This window comes from Nannospalax galili, unplaced genomic scaffold, assembly GCF_000622305.1.
Source record: "Nannospalax galili isolate Female #2095 unplaced genomic scaffold, S.galili_v1.0 scaffold102, whole genome shotgun sequence".
Lineage (NCBI taxonomy): Eukaryota > Metazoa > Chordata > Mammalia > Rodentia > Spalacidae > Nannospalax > Nannospalax galili.
Window position 1 is genome coordinate 1,684,620 of NW_008351958.1, and position 25,530 is coordinate 1,710,149.

The 25,530-nt window shown below is 38.4% G+C and overlaps 1 protein-coding gene across 4 annotated transcripts in view; it reads right to left on the bottom strand.

Moving 5' to 3' along the window:
* Eya1 (EYA transcriptional coactivator and phosphatase 1) overlaps nt 1-25,530 on the bottom strand; it is a 158,252-nt gene that overhangs the window by 43,134 nt on the left and 89,588 nt on the right. For all 4 annotated transcript variants that reach the window (XM_029553972.1, XM_029553971.1, XM_008848877.1 and 1 more), the window contains exon 12: nt 5,470-5,559. In XM_029553972.1, coding sequence (XP_029409832.1) covers nt 5,470-5,559 — 90 coding nt within the window. The remainder of the gene's footprint in view (nt 1-5,469; nt 5,560-25,530) is intronic.

Sequence of the window (25,530 nt, forward strand, 5' to 3'; positions counted from 1 at the left end):
ATGGATAAACTATTAAACTATAGGCTTCTTATCGGCCATTCTCAGTAATATAGTTAAAACAAATTCAATACAATTCATTATGCTTAAAAAGCATGTTGTTTACGCAACACATTTCATCCTGGTGAACTGAGAGTTTTTACATTTCTCTTAATTAGAGACATGGACAAGACAAATAACTTCACTTAAAACACAACAATTCAGGCTGAACATGGTAGTGCATGCCTTTGATCCCAGCACTCTAGAAACCGAGGCAGGGGAATTTCTGGAGATTGTGGTCAGCCTGGTCTACATAGTAAGTTCAAGGCCAGCTGGGGTTACAGGGGGACCCTGTCTCAAAACAAAAACAAAACAACAACAATAACAGAAAACATAGCAAGGCAAAGTTAATTCTAATATCTATTGGGAAGAGAACAATCAGTATTCTATCCTAAGATTACACACAAGAATGCAGTCGAATAAATTAAAAAACTAACATGTGCCAGAGAATCATGAAAGATGTTCCCAGTGTTAAAGAAATGTAGTTTCATATATCTATCAAATTTATCAGCAAATCCGAAAGCCTCTGTGCAGAACTAAAAATGATAAGTGATGTGTGTGTATGTGTGTGTGCGTGTGCGTGCGTGTGTGTGCGCGCATGTGTGCACACACAGATTTACATTTAGGATATAATTATTGACGAACCCATACATTTTCTCATCGTTAACTTCTGCCTCATGAAGTGGCTGAAAACAGACACCATCCTGAGTCTTTTCTACACGTTTTCCTCATCAGCACCCAAGAAGCCCTTCTTCTGGTAGCTGAAACTCACAAGTTTGAACACCCACAAAGCTGGCTGTGGACACCAGAGTTTCTGTTTGTAGAAAGTACTTTCTAGGTGAATTACGTTTCTCCAATTCAAAGAGTCAGCTTCTGAGTTAAACATTTTGTGCTGTGGAAGCACACGTTTGGACAGTGCAGCAGGCTTCATTTGAAATCGTTCGACATTGTCATGACTGACAGTTTGAAGAAATATTTTTTTCCCAGCTAAAAATAACTTTTGAAGTAAGATATATTAAGATAATTGATAACCTCAGTTTGGGGATAATAAAATTTATGCCAAATTTAAAGCCTGAATTATGGGGGCTGGAGAGATGGCACAGTGATTAAGAGCACTGGCTATTCTTGCAGAGGACTGGGTTTTGGTTCCTGGCACCCACATGGCAACTAAAAACCATCCCATCCATAATTCCAGTTTCAGGGGGCCGGACACCCTCTTCTGACTGACCTCCACAGACACTGCATGACACAGGAACGCTTACACACATGCAGACAATACACTCATACACATAAAATAAAAATAAACAAAATATTTTAAAATTAAGTTTGAATTAAACCAAAGTGCACCCTCATTTCTTTACAAGACAAATTGCTTTGGTTTACTCTCTGTAGATTATGATGTTGATAGTTACTGACCATATTCTGTCATTGGCCTTTGATTCATCTAACTAGAACCTGGTGAGACCAGCCTGTCCTTTCATTTTATTTGACAAAAAAGGGCGGGGAGGGGTGCTGAAGAGATGGCTCAGTGGTTAAGAGCTCTGACTACTCTTGCAGAGGACCTAGTTTTGATTTCCAGCACCCACATGGTCACTAACAACTATCTGTAAGTCCTGGTCCACAGGAATCTGACACCCTCTTTTGACCTCCACAGGCACTGCACAACATGGGTACACTTCCATACATGCAGGCAATATACTCATACACATAAAATAAAAATAATACATAAAAATTTTTAAAAATTTTTATAAGGGCTACAAATGTAGGGATTTAAGAATCCCAGATTGGAACAGGAGTCAATAGTGAAAGTATTTGCATATCAGCACAGCAAATAATAAACTGAACTGTACCAACAAAACTGCACTTGGGAACTTCCCAGGATGAATGTATACAATAGCTTCACACACTGTGTTCACAGACAGACACCTATATCCTCACAGCCTTCATCCTTGCAGGGTTAACACATGAGATCAAGCTCCTGCCCACTCTTGAAGGCCATATGTCAAGCCCAAGCCTAGGAGGGCAGTCATTATGCTACTGGGTGTTATTTAACACCAGGAGTAAACTCAAGGTAAGCCTAATGCTTTATTTCTATGTAAATGTAAGCATCTCTATAAAATGTTTTAAAAGTGGAAAGTTCCAGCAGGAGGAATGGCAGGAGGTGGCTGAAACACAACCCTGCCTGCTGCTGGAGGCCTCTTTTCTCTCACTGTTTGTAGATGGCTGTGGAATACAAATCCAATAGAAAGAACTCTTTTCTCCATTCAGTTGGAAAGTCATACATTTTTACAGAAGCTGAAAAACCCTCTGGTTTCATACTGTCATTCACAAAAAAATGACTTCCATGTAAGCATCATCGGATTGCATGTGGAGACTTTGTAAAGTGATATGCAGGGTGTTCGTCAGACTAGGGATCAGAAAGCCAGAGGTACACTGTGGAACTAATGCCTCAGCCGGTCTCTGGTGAGGAAATTATTATATCATATGACAGTTATGTCTCTCTGTCACTCTCACTTCTTAACACATCAGACGTTTTTAATGACACACATAAACAAAATTTTTCTTTTGAAATTCTGTTCCTGAAGCACCAACAGAATTAATGTAAACTTTGATATTTTAAATTAGAAATCCACCGAGATGCCAAGACTTTCAAAACTAAACAGAGTTAGCTTAATTTTTTAACATTTTTAGATCTCATGAAGATATTTCTGAATTTCTTTAAATGTTATACCCCAAATCTTCTAAGCCATATCTTAATAGCCACTGTATACATATACTTTGATAGCACAGAAAATGTTACTGAAAGTCCCCTGACCCCTGTCTTACTGTCAGTTAAAGAGATCACACAAAAAAGAAGCTAGCAAAAAGCAAAAATTTTGGAAGAAAATCCAACCAAATGTCAATAATCAGAGTTCAGAAATCATATTCCAAACCCACCAAGAAATTGCTAAACTCCTTAAAATTCCTGGTAGCCCAGACATTCAAAAACTAAAACATGCAATTTAGAAGTATTAAAATATTCCTGTCGCCTGCTGCCATGCACTGCTAATGGGTGTCTGAGATCAGGTACTGCCCCTTCATTGCTGCCTGATGAGATAATTTTGGTTTCCTTAAGAGTATTATGCCACTAGGTTTATTTTTGCCAAGAAACATTTTTTACTTTTTATTTTCAATGAAGCTTCTATTTGCAGTGACCAGCCCCAGGTTTGTTGACTTAAAAACTATATAAAAGGAAAGACTGACATAACTATAAGAGCTAATTTATTTAAAAATACAAATCTAGAGAAAATAATGTCCAAAAGCAGGCTAAATGAATCATTCATGGCTACTTTTATGGATACCTTTATATTAGTCGTAGGTAAAATAATTAAAACTCAACTTGCGTAAAGTCATGAGATTAAAAATATTTCCATTTTTTTGTCCTACGTATGTGGCTGGGTTACATTCACACTCTCTCTTTTTTTTTTTTTATCTATGTCTAATTAAAAAATAGCACTCATCCCTGATATAGTGGCTCACGCCTTTAATCCCAGCACTCCTGAAGCAGAGGTAGGCCCATCTCTGTGAGATGGAGGCCAGCTTGATCTACGTAGCAAGTTCTAGACCAGCTGTGGCTACAGGGAGCCCCTGTTTCAAAAAGACAGAGGAAACATAGCACTCATGCAGAAATAGACTGATATTCAATAGCTTCATAGAACATATTCTTTTCCTTAATTTGGATTTACAGGATAAAGTACCCATCTCCTACATCTTAAATTACAGCTTTCAGTATCTACTTTTTAGGTATTTTTTGAGTAACATTTTAGTCTCTTTATATACTGTAGTGAGAATAATTTAAACAAATAAAAAAACTATATTAAATCAAAATAGTTTAAACGTGTTTATATGAATTATAGTAAGTTATTTTATAGTAAGTTATTACTTTTCCTAATTTCTCACTTTTTTTTATCTGTAGTTTGGCTTTTTTTTTTATTAAATTAGAATTTTAAAATAGCAAATTTCTGCTCCTGTCTTCTTGGTGAGTATTACTAACACCTAGTAACGGTGATAAGAATAACAAGGTTACACTCAGCCTAAATTATCACCTGGTCGGTATCTTTAGCGACAAATGGAAATCGGAGTAAAAAACATTAACATACAAGTAAACTATGGAGGGTGTGTGCGTGTGTGTGCATGTGCGTGTGTGTGTGTATTGCTTTCTCATAAGTTAAATACAACCATAAATCTGAAACAGCTTTTGAAAATAAATATAATTATCAAGTTTTATAAAGGCAATTCCGATTTGTTATTCACATGGAGTATTTCTACCATAAAAATCACAATGCCTTACATGTGATTTCCTTGAGGAAAGCAAACACTTAAAAATGCAAAAAGAAAATTTGCATTTTACTTCTAAGTATAAAAATAAATTTATCTCCAAGGAATGGGAAAAATAAAGTACATTTAAATCATTTTATTGCACTGGAAGCTGCCAATTCGCCTGTGAGTAGTTTCACTGTAGATGAAAAGAAATCAAAATACAGGACAGATGTTGAACAAACCACATTTAAGTTCTGTCACACACTGGCATTTTTCAAGTGATTTTGGCTCATCTATTAAATAAGGTGCATTTTGCTTGATTTTGCAAAGGAAACATCAGGAAATATTTAAAGGCCAATTGCTGCCAATTAACTTTGATCAGTAAAAGTTCTATTCGAATCTTTGAGATTCTTCTCCTGTCTGAAATAACATACATTTATAAAAGCTAGCAAAACAACAACTTGATGATTAAGGCTTGTTGGCAGCCCTACCACAAGCTTGCTTAACGGTGAGATTTAAATAAACAACTGTCTCTATTAAGGAGGGAGGGTGGTGGAGTTTCAGTCCTGTTTTGTCATAATGGAGATCTGTAAAAACAATGTTCTTCATTGTTAAGAATGCTGCCAACCAAGAGTGTGCCTGCCACAGTTCATTCACATTTAGCCGTCCATCTTACAGAAGTTCCCCTGAATCATAATGGACCAAGCAGCAGTTAGAACATGAGGAGTCTTAGCAACCCAAACGGTAGAGGCCTGATGCAAAATATCTCCAAACAACTGACCAGTCAGTAAAACACCTGACTGCAGAGACCAGCAGGGACAGCACAGGCCACTGGCAGGACTTCTAAGCATGCAGATCACAACAGTGATTATGAAACAGAAATACAAAGCTTTTCAGAATAACATTTGCTACTCAGAATTCTTGGCTTAAAATTTTAATCCTTACCAATGGTCATATAGGATCCAACTTTGAAATGCAACAAACACCACAAAGGCAAAACACGTTTCCATATAACCACTTTGTTTCAATATTCTAATTCTGTATTAAAAAAACAATATCAGGCCATCATTTCAGAATCAACCACCTGTATTCAGACATGCACCATGAAAAGTGTATAAAACAATTAGAACTTACTTCTAGGTCATTGAAAAATAGATGTGTGTCTGCCAAGTTGAAAATCATTTCTTCCATTCGTAGTCCAAGGGAAACAGAAGTGGGTGGATCCTAAAAGGAGAATTTTACAGGTCAGGCACTTGTAGGCTCTTTAGGTTATATGGAAGATACATGTCACTTAAAGGGAGCCAGTCACAGGAAAGGTGGGAAACACAGGATACACAAGGACTTGGGTGCCAGCTGCTTTTGTTGGGCATCGCTTATTCAAATACAAATTTCATTACTTCCTATATAAAAGGTGTCTCAAGTATTGCTACTAAACATCACAAAGAAATATTTGCTATTCCAAATATTACAACAATGCAAGATCTATGGTTATTTAGACATAGAAAGAAGAAATGTATACCACAATCCATGAAGAGTGTCTAACAGCCCTGCCACAAATATCACAGAATATGCTCTAGATTAATTTCAAAAGTCAGTGAGTAAAATTGTACTCAAGATGAGTCAATATTGTTATTTGTATTTATTCAGTCTGCCTGCAAAATTCAAGTCTACTCAAAATAGAAAGTGGTGGCTGAGCTGACCACTTGGTACCAGGTTCGTCTTGAGGGGCTAATAACAACATTCATGTGACTCATTCAGACACCAAACATCTGGTACCATGAAGACTGGCAATGGAGGAGGTCCAGTGACTTTTTCCTAATGCTTCAAGTCTTGAACAGTCTGTCCCATACAACTGGCTTGAGATCTACTGGGATTAATGAATTTGGGGATGGGGATATACAGATAGTTGTATCTTTATTATAATATTGAATTTTAATGAATGATATCCAAGAATCAACATGCTTTCTAGTTGAAATATTTTATGCTAAGAAGAAAAATTTCTAGTGAAAAAGTATGTAAGGAATATAAAAGGAGTTTCTGAAGCTTTTATTTGCACTAAAAAAAAAACTACTTTACCTGTATGTCATTTTAAATAAGAATTTCTTATATGAACATGAATATATTTTTGACACAATAAACCTATGGAATAAATATAGAAAATACTTGTATTATCATTTAATATGTAAATTTAAAATTATTCCTTCTGGTAGGCCATACATCAAGCAGGGGTGTCTCACCATAGTCTTTGAGTCAAGAACATGAAACGAAAAGAAAACAACAATCCCTTTTATCACTACTGCCCAACAGGAGGCTGTGCACTTTCAGTACCGTCTTCTTCAGTCTAGATCGCAAGAGTTGCCCATGCTTTCGCCCACTGTCCACGTGTTAGTCTACCATGCCTTTGAGTACCCACCACGGGTCTCAGCAACTCCTGCTTTGGAAAGCAGAAGCCCTAGACCTAGGGGAAGGCCCTACCTCTGCTCTCTCATTGAATTATAGAATAGCAACAACAATAAAAATCTTGTCCCTTGCTTTAGCACAATCACAGGTGTTTGTGTACCCAGCAGAGAGAAGGAAGCTATGGTACAGGGATGAGAGAGGAAACACCTCATTTCCCTCAAGTCAATCCCCTGTGTAGGACCTGCAGAACAGGGACACAGTCTACCAGCCCCACCCACTCCACTTTGCTAACCCCACCCACTTTAGTAGTTCTAGGACCCCCCCCCCCCAGCACCACCCAACCCCTGCCTTCCTAGGTTCTGGAGGGGGGGGGGAAGAGAGTTCTACAGAACTACGATGTGACAGCATCCCTAGCCTCAATTTCCCTGCCAGTTGATGGAAAGGAGGCGGAAGTCACAGTAGTGCCTATTTGGAGGTTAGATTGGCAGAGGGGTAATAAAAGGCCAGGGTTTATAAAAGGACAGGCAGGAAATAAAGACACAGAGGCTAACTGAATGTCCAAATGAAAACAATTCTTGAAAATTTCCTGTCCCCCCCCAGCACCACCCAACCCCTGCCTTCCTAGGTTCTGGAGGTGGGAGGGAAGAGAGTTCTACAGAACTACGATGTGACAGCATCCCTAGCCTCAATTTCCCTGCCAGTTGATGGAAAGGAGGCGGAAGTCACAGTAGTGCCTATTTGGAGGTTAGATTGGCAGAGGGGTAATAAAAGGACAGGGTTTATAAAAGGACAGGCAGGAAATAAAGACACAGAGGCTAACTGAATGTCCAAATGAAAACAATTCTTGAAAATTTCCTGTGCAGTGATTCAGACTGCTTAGCTTTCTTAAACTGTCTTTAATATCATTTAATCTAAGAAAGTTCTTATGTTGCATAAGAATTTTAAAAACATTTACAGATTTATAGAGAAAAACTAACTCATTTACTCTTGGTTTTATGGGAAATTGTTCATGCACAATGATTCTGTAAATAAAGATCCTGGAAGAAGGTAAAACACAAACATCTAGAGCAGAATTAACTAGTAAGGGAAGTTCAAACAGCTGTTTATAAAAAACACACCTGACTAAGGTATATACTCTCTGTAGGTCAACCCAATGAAAATGCCCTCACTTGTCTAGCAACCTTGCCAATAAGTCTTTCCTATGTGATGACGGTAGAGAGTTACCACATTTATTTAATTGCCAACTGTGGAATTTATGTACCATAGCATTGTTACTTTTAAAAAGTCTTATTTCTCCTGGATATGGTTATTTATGTGGACATCAAAAGAATTACTCTATTGTTTGTTAATATATAGCATACTTTAACTTTTCTTCATAAATTACAGAAATGACTTGCTGGTCAGAACACTAATAAATTTTAAAGGCTTGTTCAGTCCTATGGTAAAATCCAACACAGATGTTGGCTTATTTACCTCTTATTCTTGTTCTTTTTTGTTATCCGCAGTCATTCTTTCATGGCTTTTATACCTGCCACTTCCTGGTATTGTTTTGAAGCATTTACACAGCAGGAGAACAGTTTGGCCATTAACTAAAAGGAGAGAATTCTGGAGTAGGAAGGGGGTCTTGTGGGGGATGCTGATTCTCAGACCTCCTTTATGTACAACCCATTTTAAACCAGATCTAGTAATCTCTCTGTGCTTCCCTCCTCTCATTCTCATTCTCTCTCTCTCTCTCTCTCTCTCTCTCTCTCTCTCTCACACACACACACACACACACACACACAGAGTTGAAATAAATGTAACTTTGAAAAATCACAACTCTATTAATTACCTGGAACAGCCTCTGTTATTTTCCAGTCTATAGGTTGCAAAGCAGAGTCCCAGAAAGTTCTTCCTCATAGACTTGAGGAACAGGAGCCCTGGTGTCCTAAAGTACTGGATTTATGTGTGGTAACTGATTTGGTGGATACAAAGATGCCCGAGGCTAGCTGCTTCACTCAAGAGAAAGTAACCAAAGGGCAGATGGACAGCCTGCAGGGATCTGCCTACACAATTCCAGCAACCAGAATTTTTCTCCTATCATGGTTAGATTTTATTATAGTAAATACTATTTTAATGGGTCTAAAATTTTTAAGCATGTCTGGATTAAAGACAAATGTGACAAGAGCTAATACTGAACAATTAGTAAGTTAGTTCTGGCTTGATGGCTTATTATGGAATACTCAGAAGAAACAAACCCACCCCTCACATTCGAGGACCAAAACTGAGACATGGAAATCACCATGTCTTTGGCTTAATTTTACTTTTCTTTTTTAAAAAAATTATTTATTTAATAACCACATACTTAGAAGAAGCATTTCATTACAATAGCATTGACATATTCAATAACAATTTCCTGAGCTAAGATGCATCTCTTTCAAAATTGGCTGCAAATTTTTAGGTTTACAGTTGAATTGTTACAGTTGTATACAACACTGTACTCAGTATAAACCCTAAAGACATAAAACTAAATGAGGTTTTAACCTTTATAAAATATCTCCATTTCATCATTAAAATATACAATTTCATACAGAAAAATTCATTTTCTTTTTGGTCTTTTTGAGACAGGGTCTCCATGTAGCCCCAGCTGTCCTGGAACTCACTAAATAGACCAGGCTGGCCTTGAACTCACAGAGATCTGCCTGCTTCTGCCTCTCAAGTGCTGGGATTAAAGGCATGCGCCACCGTGCCCGGCCAGAAAAATTATTTTTTTTAATTATTTCTTTAATAACCACACAACCAGAAGAAGCATTTCATTACAACAGCATTGACATATTCAATAACAATTTCCAGAGCTAAGATGCATCTCCTTCAAAATTGGCTGTAAATTTTTAGGTTTACAGTTGAATTAATACAGTTATACAATATTGCACTCAGTATAAACCCTATAAGTCATAAAATTAAATGATGTTTTAAACTTTAAAAAATATCTCCATTTCACTATTAAAATACAGTTTCATACAGAAAAATTCATTTTCAATACAATTGACACTAAGATGCACATGTGTTTCTAATCTCTATATATCTGATTATTACTAGTCACAGTCAGTTACTTTCTGAGCTCCTTGGCATCTGAGCATGGATATAAAGTCATCAGGTAGATTTCAATGGTAACGTTTTTCACATCCATCAATTATTAAGGAGAAAATTTTAATTCTTTGAAGAATTATTTTTTTAAATTTTTTAAAAATTTATTTATTTTTACACCCACTTCCCAGATAGCACCCACCCATAGCCTCCCTCCCCCCACTAGAGACCTTATACTCTGATATCCCTACTACTGTCTGCTATGTTGTCAGCACCCCAGACAATCCCCACTACTTGCCCTTCTAGTGAATCTAGTCAATCAGTTGTCAATATTCCTTTGGATAAGATTGGGGTCTGCTGTTCATTTTTCCAGTTCTATGCTGGGTTAATGAAAAAAGCAGTGCTCTTGTAGTAACAGATTCCAGGGCTGCAGTTATAAAATGAGTTCTTCTAAAGCACAGTGTTTTGTTATTATCACTTTTGAAAAATTTAGAGCTTTGCCTTTTGTTCCAAGCAACATCTCATTTTAGGTCAAACTCACTGTCAGATGTTTCCATTCTCCCCCCACCTGACCTTCTGGGGCACCTGCCATGGCTGTCTACTCTCTTCTTGACATTTTTCCTCTTCTGGTGTCAAGGACATCATCAATCTTTCTGAGCATCCTCCTAGAGTCTGAGCATTCATCTCCTGCTGATTGTCTCTAGGACTCTGGTATCATTCATTCATTCTGGTCTCACGCTCAATTCAGGCCACCTTGAGACCCAAAGAACCTCCAACTACATCAGACTTGAGATCTGAACTGTAGGGTCATAAATCTACTACCTATTGCTCACTTTCCCTGGGATAACCATAAAGCATCTGGTACTCAGTGTGTAGCAAGTCATGTTCATCACATTGCCCAGGGAACCTGCTGTATCCCTTTTGGAGTGTGGCACCCTACCAACCAAACTGTAGCATTTTCATAAACAGCCAGTCCCGGCACCCTGCTACTTGGACTTGGAGTTCACATTGTCCTGAGCATCACCTCAGGTCTTAGCTTCCATGATTTTTCTCCAGCCATAGCCTCTTCTGTGAGTCTCTTCAGGGGCTTTCTTCTCTGGGGACGACCTCACAAACCACTCCCACACTTCTTTTTATTAGCATTCAAATACCACATCAAAAACAAAAGACTCATAAATGTCTCATTTTTATTTACCCAATGTGTTATCTGTTTGCAGTTTTTCAAGCTATTTGCTTTTTGGCATAAAGTACTTTTTTCAAAAGGTGACTAGGCAGAACACTAATATGAATATATTGAACTATGTAGCATAATTATTCATCTATTTAATGTGTAATTAAATACATCAATTCAAATTAAAATAAATTCAAACCTTATGTGAATTTGAATATATTACAATGTGTTTAGATACATATTTACTCATCACATATTAACAAAGCCAGTAGCTCTGGTGGAAGTTCCCATACTGACTTAAAAGAAAACTGTGGCGAAGGAACTGTCTTCCAGTGATCTGCCCCCAGAACGTATCCAAATTATTATAGTCTGGTCTCTCACCAAGCCTATGGACTCATATCTACCCTGACATTGTTTCCCCTCGACCCCTTCACTGGTTCAACATCTCCTTTAGACTTTCCCCAGCTGGGCTCTGTAACCACTGAGTACAACTGTTTGTTCTTTTGTCTAAGAAGGACAGAAGGTTATCTTTACCCCCACACCCTGTGTTTTGGTTATCTGAAAACATGATGGAAACTGCACAGAATGCTTTGTTCATATTTTTCCCTCTACAAAATTTCAACAGTTTCAACTTGGAAGTTCTGTCCTCTTGTTTATTCATCTTTTCCCTCTACATCCTTTCTACCCAGCAGAGTGCCTGGCCTGAAGGCTTGCCCACAGTTTGGGGGAGAAAGAACAAACAATAATAAATAGTGCTGTCGTTTGAATATGAAATGCCCCTCAAAATTCTCATGCACTGAAGGCTTGGAAGGTTCAGCCATCAAGAGGCGACTGAAACATGAGGGTTCTGATGTGATTAGTGGCTTAATCCATTGAAAGAGTCAGAGTTTGGTTGAATCATCGGGAGGTGGCAAAAACTAAGAAGTGAGGACTGGATAGAGGAAACAGGACCCTGATGGTGAGCCTCTGAAAGGTATACCTTGTCTCTGGCCCCTTCCCAGTTTCCCCTTGGCTTCCTGGCCACTGTAAGGGGAGCAGTTTTGATCCATTCCCACACCTTCCTAGTGCTAAGCACTCCACCTCAGCAGGGCTCTGCACTGAAAACCTTTGTTTCTGTGAGGACAAAGAAACCCATACTCCTTAAGTTGATTTCTTTCAGGTGTATGCTGCCATAGTAACAAAAATCAAGCACAGAATATTTCTAATTATTTCAATAAAGAAAAGAATTATTAAATTTGATCCTTAGCTAGTTGTTAGTGTCCATGTCAATAAAAAAATGTTCTAATTACTTAGCCTGGATAAAAAAAAATGTGAATAATAAAGTCATCCTATGTTCATATCATAATATTAACTATGTTCATTAGTAAACACTATCTGATTTCAAGATCATCCCGTTTTTAGAATAGTTGCTTATGAAGGCTTAATTTTTACTTAATAATATTAGCATAAAATCAATCTAAAATTATTTTTAATCCCAATAGTGGTTTAAATTGTAAATATTTTGCAAAGTACATACTAATGTGCTATGAAACTTCATTCTCTACTAAAAAAATAGTTGAATAAAAAGAAGTCTCAAAGAGAAGAAATACTATCAAATGTTCTTTCTTTTTTTGTACTGAATGTAGAAACTACAAGTTTACTATGGGCCCCATGCTCATGGAACTCTTCTAGTGGACATTCCTCCCAACTTAAGCTGTTCTAACAAAACAAAAACAATAAAACAACACAAAATACAGTACATCCAACACATACCCAAGGAGTGAAATTTAAATTGCCAATGCCTCCTTCATGTCATGAAGAGAAAGTGAAAGAACCTGTTCCAATATCAGGCCCCCTTGTCTGTTTTCAGTATATCACAGGCAAATTAACATCATATATATATATGCAATAAAGTAACCTGATGTGCGTCTGCAGTCCCAACCCTAAAACAATTGTTCTGCTTTCATCCATTGTCAAATGATCTTTACTTATCCCATTCCCCTAAGATACATTTTCATGTGTTTCTAGAACACAGAGACTAAGGTTATCATCTATATACAAATCAGCACAATCCCTGGTCTGCTGCCATTCTTTTAACCATTTCTTATTTTCTTTCTAGCCTGCTTGTTGTTATTTTGCTCATTACTCATGTGAAACAAGTGGTTATAAAAGAAAATGAAAAAAATTGCAGACAAAGTGGTCTACAGGAATGTGGAACTACTTCTCAATACCATCTCCATAGGCAGATTTGTAGCAAATAAAGTGATCATCTATAAATCTAGGTGGGGGCTGGTGAGGTGGCTCAGTGGGCAATGCAGCTCGCTGCCCAACATGACAACATGAGCTCACTCAAGGTGAGAACTGACTCCCAAAAGGTGTCACCTGATGGCCACATACACACTCCCTCCATCCCATAATAAGTCAACAAAGGTAAAGGCAGACAGATATTATATCATAAGAGGACCAGGGTCTTATTTTTTGTTTCTGTGCCTTGTTTCACAGATTACCTGGTGCTGGATAAACTTGGAGTCATTAATCATCAAAAATCCCTCCCCGAACTGTTTAACAATCCACATTGTTTCTGAATTGTGATGTTTGCAACTATTTTCACAGCAGAGAAAGGCACTGTTACCCCTGCAGGGCTGCACCTTTTGCTTTCAGTGCAGAAATCACAAGGAATGAAATTGCCAGTATACAGAGCTCAGGACAAAGTCATCCATTTCATCACAAGTGACCTCAGCTGATGCTAGTCCCACCAAAGGGCATCAGGAAGCCACATGCTCCATGTCCCAGATATTAAAGGCAATATAATCCTGGTCCTAATTTACAAAGAACTTTTGTTTAAAGGATAAACAAGTGCTTTAAGTGCAGTCTAACAATGGTCATGCCGCAGGCCACGCAGCCACTCAGTCTGTACTAGGACTCTCACTTGGCCATACTAGCTGTGTGTGTCAGAGGGCAAGTTATTTAACCGCTGATCTCAAGTCCATGGTGAGTAATATGGGACTAAAACTGTTTCATTTGCTGATTATATTTGATAATATATGTAAAGTTCCAGACTAGTATCTGGCAAGCTGTAAGCAGCTACTGCCACTCCTGCTGCCGTTGTAATTTCTAACATTAATATGATAGTCAGAGCTGTGGAATGGTCCAGACATGGGGCTCCAGGCCATGGCCATACAATTCTGTATTCAACACTCTACATTCAAACTGGATGTGAAATCCAGGCCCTAAGAAAGTCCATTCTCTACTTTTCATCATAAACACATTGTCAGAGTTAGATTCAGCTGTCAATTTGATGGGAACCTACAGTCACCTGGGAAGATGGAACCTCACCTGAGGAATCTCCCAGATCACACTGGCCTATGGTCATGTCCGAAGGCAATTCTTAATTGATAATTGATGTAGGAGGGCCCAGTCCACTGTGGTGGGTGGCATCCCTGGCTATGTAGGCCTGGGCTATATAAGAAAGGCAGATGAGCAATCCACAGGGAGCAAGCCAGTGAGCAGCATTCTTCCATGGTTTCTGCTTCAGTTCCTGTCTCCCAGTTCCTGCCTTGAGCTCCTGCCCTAATTCTAACCCTGGCTTCTCTCAATGGTGGACTGTAATCTGTAAGCTGAAATAAAATTTCTCCTCCCCCAAGATGCTTTTGGTTATGGTGTTTAGCACAGCATCAGAAAGCAAAGTTGAACAGATGTTAAGGAACTGTTTCTGTGTTTTGGATCTTGAGTGTCCCCTAAGGTCATATGGTAAAGTTCATATGAACCATAGAGCAGTGCTGTTGGAAGAGAGATAGTGGAAACTTGTAGGAAGCGTGTCCTACTAAGTCATATGGGGTATGCCTTCAAAGGGGACAGTGGGACCCTCTTTTAAGATTCCCTGTCATCTGATAGCCTTGTTTTTGTAAATGCTCCCGTGATGGACTGCCTCACCCAGAGCATTAGTGTCAACCAATTTTGAATGGTATCCTCCAAACTCATGAGCCAAAATATACCTTATCTCTTTATATACTGATTATCTTAGGTGATTTTTTATAGTGACAGTAAGCTGTGTAGCATGGTCAGCTACCTGTGCTAACTCACATTTAAGGAGTCATGAGTTCATAATGGACTTAATTGTAGTTATGACATCAAGGCATTTCCTACAGATTCTCCATATAACTCTGTATGCCAGTGCTTTGAGGAGACTTTGTTTATAAGACCCCAGTCAGCAGAAGGCTGGTTTAGGGGAAAGTAAGGCTGGGAGCATGATGTATGACCATCCCCAGGAAGGACTGCCTTTGGTTCTCCCAAAAGATGCTAACCAAGCTTCATGGCACACATCTGGTTATCACCATAAGAGATGGTACAACTCAAGAAAGCTGGCAGAGGTGCCCTATATCCTGAATATCTAGGAACCAGGAGGGTGGGGTGGGGTGGGGGAGTCATGTCATTCAAACAACATCCAGGCACCTGCAGAGGCATAAATGAAATCTAGAGGTGTTCTTCAAAAAAAAAAAAAAAAAAAACCAACAATTGCATTCGTGCCCAAGGAGCATGCCCAAGTAGCATGATTGTTTGATTGAGCTATATAAACTTTTAAGCTGATTCTATTTCATTCATTAAAAGTGTAACCTTGTGAATAACAACTTAAATCCTAAATCTACTGCTTCTAGTCAGTTCACAACTGACTGGACCCTCCCAAGTCTCTTCACAAATGGTGGGTAGTGACTACATGGCTCTAAAAATGATTGCTAAGGAAACTGCAGTATATACCATCTGAGAATTTTCAACAATTTCAAAGTGATTCTTCCCTTCTGGACATTAATTCATGATTCTTGCTTGTGGTAGTGTCAAAATATAAATTTGTGGAGTCTCCTTAAGAATATCAATACAATATGGGGACTGGAGCGATAGCTCAGCGGTTAAGAGCACTGATTGCTTTTGCAGAGAACCTGGGTTCAATTCCCAGCACCCATATGGTAGCTAACTACCATCCATAACTCCAGTTTCAGGGGATGCAATGCCCTCTTCTGACCTCTTCAGGCATTGCACAACACAGGCTCACTTACATACATGCAGGCAATACACTCATACACATAAAATTAGAATGAAAAAAGAATATCAATACAATAAAAAATTACCAAAAATAGCAAGAAAGAAATGGAATCTCCTAGTGTCAGCTCCAGGGAGTTTGTATGAAGTATCTAGTATTCCAACAACTCAATGTGAGGCACATGCCATTTGGATTTGGCCCACCCCAGGAAGATGTAAGAGTTTAAAAATCTTTCGGAAACTATTAAAAAACAAAAAGCACCCCCCCACACACACAAACAGCAACTCTAGTTGTAGCATCCAATAGAGTGTAGTTGAAGCTATCCCATTCCTTGACTCATAGGAACATTAACATTTTCCTCAATGTTCATAGTCTTCCCTGTCATGACTGGTACAGGACATAGTACTTAAGTCTCTGCTGGATATTTATTCTCACATCAAGACTTATAAAGAAACTACCTCTAGAGAAATGCCTGTGGTCAGATTCAAGCTGCAAGTAAGAAAGCTGAATCTACCTTTAAAAATGGCCACCAGGTGTCAAGTATACCTAGAGATTAGTCACATTTGCTTCTTGACTTGAAACTATGGCTGTAAAACTCAAGTTCACTTTGCTGTTGGAAAATCAATGAAGGACTGTGGCACCCATCAGGTTATTCAGCATGAGTCACTACAGGCACCTTGTCTGCCCACCAGGGGTGACCAGTAAAGCTGTTAAAAAGGAGGAAATATTTGAAAAATCCCCCAAATTTCAGAAAGTGAATCTTTAATCATCTAAGATAGCTCTGGGCTAGTTAATACAATAGATCAGGCAGTCCTTTTATTTCTGGCAGCAGATACAGATATATTTGATTCCATCAAACTAAAGATCTTATGGTTTAAAAACTCTCCTGACTTCTGATTTTTTTTCCTTCTTAACCATATCATCTTTGAGCTAAGGAAAAAGGATGGAAAGGATAAGGAAGAACATCGGAAGAAAGGAAGGAGGGAGGGAAGGAAGGAAGGAAGGAAGGAAGGAAGGGGCGAGAAAGGAAGAAAGAAAAAAGAAAGAAATCTGAATTAAGCTTCCAGGTCTAGCTAGCAGTTTGTAGAAAATACAGGGGTGAAGGAACATGTTAAATATGCTACAGACATGCAATCAAGAAAACTCAAACTTAAAGGACAGGACGATGACCTGGTTACTTCAACAGGGACACTTAAGATTTAAGAAAAATAAATGATAATGTACAAATTTAAAAACACAAGAAGAAATTGCATAAACTGCAAAAATAAATGAATAACATCATTGGAGAAAAACCCTCTACACAGTAGGAATAGTAGGAAATGACCTGAACACAATGGCGATAATACATAAAGAGCAGGCTGATATTATACCCAATGGTGAATGTCTAGAAAAGTTCTAAGATCAACAGGAGGGGAAGGACCATGCATACATCACACAGTACTGGAAAGTCTAGCTAGAGTAATTAGGTGAGAATGAAAATTGAAAAACACCAGAACTATACAGGAAAAAGAAAAACAATCTATTTGAGACGACTTGATAAGAAAAGCCCAAAGATTCTGAAAAGGAAAAAAAAAAAAAACCCTGATAGAAATAGTAAATCCAGCACAGTTTCAAGATCACAACACCAAAATCAGTTATGCTTCTGTGTACTAACAACAGCCATTCTGAGAGGGATATCAGCCAGCAATTCCAGTTACAACATCAACTACAAAATAACCAAATATTTATCATTTAGGAATAAACCAAGATGAAAAAAAACTTGTGAACTGAAACTATAAGGTATTGTTGAAAGCAAAATAAGAAAAAAGTAAAAAAGATACACATACATAGAAAGATGTTCATGTTCATAGATATTACATGCATTATTAAGATGTCAATATTACATACATTGATTGAAAGATTTATTACAATACCTGTCAAAACACTATTTTTTTGTTGAAATAAAAAAATCCATCCCAAAATGGATTATAAGGACCTGCAAGGGAACCCAAGTAGTCAAATCAATCTTGAAAAATAAGTTAGTCGCCTCGCATTTTCTCAAGTAATAAAACTCGTTATAAAGCCACAGTAATCAAAACAACGTGTTTTCATAATGAATATAGATTTATGTTCAATGGAATAGAAAATGCCAGAGAAAACCCTTTCATGTATGACTAAATGATTTTTGAGAAGGGTTCTAAGATCATTTAATAGTCTTAGCAAACGATGCTGGAAAAAATGAACAGCCACATGCAAAATAATGAAACTGGGCTTTTACCTTATATTACACAAAAAAACTAACTCAAAATAGATCAAAGACCTAAATGTGAGAGCTCAGCTCTAGATCTCTTAGTGAAAAATCTTCAAGGCATTGGATATGGCAACAATTTTTTGGTATAATACCAAGAGTACAGCCAACAAAAGAAAAGTAAGACAAACTCGACATTTGTAAAATTAAAAATGTATCACATGGCACAGTTAATTGAATTGAAAAAGCAACCCATAAGATGAGAGAAAACACATGCAAGTCATATATCTGGCAGCAGGCTGACACCCACAATAAGTAAAGATGCCTACAATCCTAAGAACTACAACACAAGCAGGACCAACACAGAGATGAATGGATAGATAAAACATGGTATGTCCATACAAGTGAATGCTATTCAGCACTTAAAAGGGAAGTTTTGCTACATGCCGTACCATGGATGAAATGGGACGTTGTGCTCAGTAAAATAAGCCTGTTATCAAAAGATAAATATATGATTCCACTTAAAGAGGAAATTCACAGAGCCAGAAAGTAGAACAGAGCTTGCCTAGAACTGGGATGAGGGAGAATAGGGACTTCAGATTCTCGTTTTTCAATAAAGAATTCTGGAGGGTGGCTACACAACAGTGTGAATACACTTGAGACTACTGATCTTTATACATAAAAATAGTTAAGAATGTAAAGTTTTGTTCAGTATGTTTTACCACAATTAGAAGTAAATATTTTAGGAAATTAAAAAGATGGACATTTTGATTATTTAGTGATACTAAGAATATATAAATTTTGCTAGGTGGTGATGGTACTGAGAACCATCTATTTCTATTTCAAAAGTTTTCTTTAAATGGTATCTTAAAAGTATACCACAATAAATGCAAATCAAAATATGCAATATGTGAGATAGCCTTGAAGAATGCTTGGACAGAACAGAGCAGGCAGGCTGCAGTGAGGACACGGATGGAACAAGACTGGCCAGACGTGGTGTCTGCTATGGCCGGAGGCTCTTCACTCTCTATTTCTATATATGTTTGGAAGTTTCTAGAATAAGAAGCTAAGAAATTAACATATTCCCTGGGACCATATTGGTTTCCTTTGGGTATTGAAACTTTGGACTTAAAAGACATATTTAAAACTTTAACTCATACCTAACCCATTTTAAACTCGGAAAAGGTTTACAAAGACCCTGAGCACAACCCATTTTGTGGGAAGGACATGCTCGGATTTGCTTAGGTAACCTGTGCCCAGAAGCAAGCGATGATTTGGAACACACAGCAACATGCTGACCTTTGCCTTGCCTTTCTTAACTGCTCAGTTTTGCCATACAGTACTTTCTCCTGGGATCCAGAGGAAGGCCTGCATTTCTAACTGAAGCCCCAGGATCTTCATCTCACATATTTAGGCATGACTGTGTCACATTGCAATGGTGATCGGCTGCAAAGGGTGAATCTCAGCATTTAGGAATAGTAGCAACCTAGAGATGGTCCATTTAGGGCCTCTGGCATTGACATTTTGGTTGTGTGGCTCCTATAGATGCCCACGTTTTCTTCTTTCCTGAAAGACAATACTGTGTTGCCATTTGACATCCTGTTACTAGGGATTTCTTACTGTGTGAATCTTTTAGCTTCTAGGAAGTACCTGTCATGGCTAATACAGGGAGACAGGCTACCTTCCACACTGTTAATCCCGTAGACATGCTGCAGTGTTGCTCTCAGTGATGTAGATGCCATTAATTCCATTTCACGCCAATGAGCGATTGTTGTCGACGATCCCCTGACAAGTCACCTCTAAAGGAAGTTCCTTGAGGGTAAGAACTTTGGCTGCCTGCCTACGACACTGCATTGTCAAAATTCTAAAAGTAAAACTGGTTTTTATACAGGTCATTAGTGTCTCAGGCTGAGTGTGAAATAGTGGTTCAGGCAGGGGAGGGGGAGCATGGGCAGGTGTGTGTTCTGGGTACCAGAGCCAGTATAAGCCTGGAGGTTTTGCCCGTGCTCTTGAAAAGGGCACCATATGTTACTGAGTTACTTCATGGATGTTTTTAATGATCATTATCCATCATTGAGCTACTCTATGATAGAAGGTTAAGGACTGGGCACATCTACTTTGGTTCTGACAAATTCTTTTGAGAGAGTTTTAAAGTTTAGGTAGTCCTAATATGGAATAATGTCAGAAATCACCCAGTAAGGAAATCTCAAATTTCCCTGGCTCCCTGGGGAGGAGGGCTGCTAGGCCCATTCTTACATGGTACTTGCTTTATTCTGATGATGGAGTTGAATGCCCTGCTGCTCCACACTGTTACTCATTTACGTTGAGCACTGTTACAGTGAAGTCTGCTTTAAGCTCCTATGTTCAAACGTATTTGATCTTAACCATATTTTAATGTATATGAGCGTATTGCCTGCATGTTTGTGAGCACACCCTTGTAGTGCAATGCCACTGAGGTCAGAAGGTGGTGTCAGATTCCCCTAGAACTGGAATTAAGGATGTTTCGTGGCAACTATGTGTGTGCTTGGAATTGAACCCCAGTTTACTGCAAGACACGTCAGTGCTCTTAACCACTGAGCAATCTCTCCAATCCAGCAAGTTATACTTTTTAATGTTGTAGCCATAAAGGCGGCTTTTAAACACTGAGGAAGAGAGAAAAGAGAAGTCATCAAATTTTTCTGGACAGCTGAGCAAATATATAACAGAATTACCTGGTGACGCTATTCAGAGAAAAGCTCAGTGAGAAGATTAGAATATAGAGTTTTTAGTGTTTTGTTTTTAAAGGTATCATAAAGTAGCCACACATTCTGCATTAATGATGGTCTTGCAGAAGTACGCATATTTTCCCTATAAATTTAGCAGCTTCATTTCCATGATAAGAAGCACCTTTTTCACTCAGTTCTATCTATAGGCAGCTGGATCAGTCCCACCAGCGATGATCATAGTTCACATCATCACCATGAACTGACACTGCTGCTGAAGGACAGTCTCCTGCGGGCTCACTGACTTCTTTGCTAATTCTGTCTCTTTGATCAGCTCTGCAATTCTCCCTCCTGGAGCTTTCTACCTGCACAGAATTCATGTATATTAACCTGTCCCAATGCATAAAATAACCCACACAGGAGTCTCAGCAAAGTCTTGTCTTGTCTCCTGTTGGAAACAGGTAGAGCTCATTAGCCATTCAACACAAAGGTCACAAGCTGCCAAAAAGAAAGAAGTGTCACTTCAAATGACAGCAGCGTCTACTTTCAGTGGAAAACCTTTACAGAATTGAGGCTGCTTCCAGAAAGCCATTTTATTCTTTGGCTTGCTGTACACTGCCCTTTGAGAGTCAACAGAAGACGGACACTGAAATGAAAACCCATTTCTCATTTTGGCTTTAAAGAATGGGATTCAGAATGTTTTTCTGAATATAAAAGCAAAATGTCTTTTCTTCAAGGCTTAAATCTAGCCATCTATCTGTAAAATAACTCAATATTTTGTGTAAGTACATTTAAAAAGATACATCTCAAGAGTTTTAGTATTGATTTAGTAATGCCGCACAGGCCAAATATTATAGTAGATCTGTTCAGTCCAAAAGTCATTTCAGTTTTATTATAAGAGTTGAAAATAGCACCAATATGTTGATGAGGACACAGTTTCTCTCTATTGCTCAGACAGCCCAGGAAAGCATTAAGAGAAAGGTCACTCCAAGTTCTGCTCTAGCCCCTGCTTACACAGCCTCGTGTTGTTTGTCATCTTCTCTCCTTTACTGCTGTATGTCTCTAATCTGAAAAGCAAAAACTTTAACAATAAAATGAAGCAGGCAATATAAATTGCCCAATCTAACTTCTTTAAGTTCAGGCATTTAACTCATTTAATTTCTAAGCCACTGTTCCAATTTTGGATGTTTCTAATTTTGAACTTCTACTTGGGCTCAAAAATGTACTTTACTAAAAGCCTAACTAACTAACTAACTAACTAACTATCTAGCTAACTAACTAAATGGTAAATGTAATTTAAAAAAGCAAAAAAAAAAAAAGAAACCAAACTGAATTTTGCCTTTTAATTATTATTATGTTATCATTTTTAATTTGTAAGCATATTTAAAATACATGATGCCTCCTGTGTAGCTCCTTCTTATAGCTGTATCCTGTTACTCTTGTGAGATTAAGTCAACACCAATTCCCAGCAATTGCCATGCTACTCTGAATCACAAAATAGAATATATCATGTTTTCAAAATTGCTATTTATTAATCTTAGATTAAAAGAGCTTCTACAAGACAGTCCAACTATTTCAGGAGCTGTGACAAGTGCCTCTGGATGTGGAACTTACATTTTGAGTCTGTACAAGCAAAGATAAGATCCTCAAGTGTTTCCTGCACAGATCCTACCTGGGCAGCGAAGTTGCCACAGGCAGTAATTACTGAGCACTGCTGGGGCCCAGGGAGCAAGAGACTAATAATGTGCGCAGGTTTATGAGGATTTGTACCTCAATGTGAAAATCTTGTTAAGTATGCTCAAATTAAGGATAAATCTTTGGGCAATATCAATCAAATGAAAGAAAAAAAAAGATTTGTTTAAGCTCCTTAAACAATCCCTTATTTAGAATGCTAATATTACAGCCACAAACAGGGCCTGCATGTCATTTAAAAATTTCCCCTATTCAGGATCTTTTGTTTGGGGGAGAAAAAGAGGCTGAAAAACAGGAATGGGCACTCTGAGTACAGAAGTGGTTTATTTTTAAGGCCCCATGCTGGCGATTCACAGGGGGAAGATTAAGGATACGCTTTGTAAATTAGCTCACTTATCTGAGAAAAAAAGGTACACGTAAGAAATGTTATTTCTTTTATAAAACATTATCAAAATTTTATTCAAAGGATATGTTGGACTTCTGAGACCCAAGGGTTCCACTGTTGAATTTCTCCATATCCAAAGGCATCCAGGGAATACTGACTTCCTTTAAGTTGGTAAGGACCAGGCAGCTGAAGCAAAATGTTGTTTGGAAGAGTTGGGAATAGTTCTCTTGCTAATTAATAAATAACCTGGACTACAATGAGAGGCTGTATGCTTGTGAAAAATGAATTGTGACTGAACTCTTGCCTGGCTGATTTGAAAGAAGACAATCCAACGCCATGGTGGTGCTGATCAGGTCATTCTTACTGATACGTGACACTGAACTGTGTTCATTTTCTCCTTACTTGAAAGAGGTGAAGTAATACCCTACCAGAGATTTAAGAGAACTTCACCATCACAAAGATTAATTTCAATTGTGGAGAAAACCCAATGAATTCCAAACATGGGACAACTGCCAAAAATGGTTCAAAGAGGAAGAAGAACGCAGTGTGGAACCGGCCAACTGGCTCCACACAAAGAGGACCACACAATGCCAAGGATAAGGCTAATAGCTAAATCCAATCAAACCACCTATCAAGATTTCATTTGTAACCACCTTCCTATCTCTCTCTCTCCTTTCTAGTGTTACAGCCACTTTTTAGATCTTCATTCCTTCCTACCAGAAGGACTGCACTGCAGTTTTCCTTGCTATTGAATTAGTCTCCTCAACTGCACATTTCCATCGTGTCAATACAGCGTGTGATATTTCTCATGACACCCGGTGCCCACAGCATAAGATCCTGGCACTAAATACTGCCTACTACCTTCCTTTGAAGCAATGGGCCAATTTGAAGACTTGACTATATTCCTGGTATTATGTGGCACTAGATAATTTAATATCTAATAGATAATTATATAATCCATCTAATAATTTAATTTTTCTCAGCCAAGTTTCCTCATTAGTAAAAGAAGAAATCAGCTGCATAAAAATTAGGAGACAGCAGTGCAAAGCCTTAAAATCTGGACAAAGGGGCAATGGTTTTATTACTGCATCAACACATTTCCTGATACTCATTTTCTCTAACTCTGATCCCTTAAATATGCTTTATAGGTGTATATTTTCTGTATGTTTTTGACCACTTGTAATGCTCTACTTCCATTTCTCTCTGTTCTGGAACAACAAACATGCCCAATTGCCCACTTTATGCACTGGACCCCCAAAGCAAGAAATAACAGTTCTTAGGCATAGAGTGCCCATGAGTACATTTTCTAGATGCTTCCCATTGCTCTACAACCTCTTCCAGGACTGCTTCCAATTTACAGGTGGCAAGATTAAGAGAGCAGAAGTGACAGAGGTCCAGAGAACTTTGAAAGGCCATGGGCAAGGAAGATGGCTGGTGGTGACAGGCCAGCATGGCGGTTGGGAAGCTGTGGTGATTCCTGCTCATGTGCTACAGTCCGTGCTACAGCGATGAACAATAAAAGCAAGGCTTTACTGACCAAGGCAGTGGGCACATGAGTTCCGGGTCTGCATTAGTTATACCTGTAGTCCTAAATTAAGAGGAAAGAATTGGTAAATAAAAAGGAAGAGAGCAACTTCGAGATAAGGGAAAAAGAAAAGCTAAAAATGTTCACTCAGCTAGAACTCCCATTTGATGTTCAAGACAACTGTTTTTCATTGGTGTGTTTTGAGGTTTTAGATTCTGTATCATTCCACCATATTTAGAGTTATAATATAGGTGGAACCATATAATATCTCATCATTTTGACCTAATTTAACACTGACATATAAAGAAGAAAAGAAAATCAGGGAATCCTCCTTTAGGATCCTCATCTTGGCCCTTCCCAGTCACAGGTTGGCATCTCTACTGGAATAATCAGAGCCCCAAGGGTCTTGAAAATGGCTTTTGGGTTCATTCACAAGTCAAAGCACTGACAATTACAACTGCAACTACTAGCTGTTCATAAACCCATTCTCTGTTTCTTTCTGGCCACAGAGAGAAATCACACTTTGGCCTCATGGCTGAGGTCAATGTCACAATGGCTGAGGTCAATGTCACAATGTATGCTCCTTCTAGCTCATATATTTCACTCGTGTATTCCTGCTTTTTCTCCCTTTGGACCAATGGCTGATGACAAGGAACTCAGAAATCTTGAAATCTACATGTTGAACTTGGCACATTCATTATCTGCATCAGCAAACCTTGCTTAGCTCAAGCAACCTGGAATATTCACTGTAGAGTGTTAAATAAGAGATATATTGTGGGGCTGTGGATGTAGTTGACCATTTGCCTAGCATGCATGAAGCTCTGGAGTGCATCCCCAGCATTGCATAAACTAGCAGTGGTACACACTGACTGCACTCATGAGGTAGAGGCAGAAGGATCAGAAGTTTGAGGTCATGCGTGGCCACATAGTGAGTTCGAAGCCAGCCTGGGCTACATGAGACCCTGTCTCAAAAAATAAAAGAAACCTCCTGACTTAAAAGACCTACAAAAGTA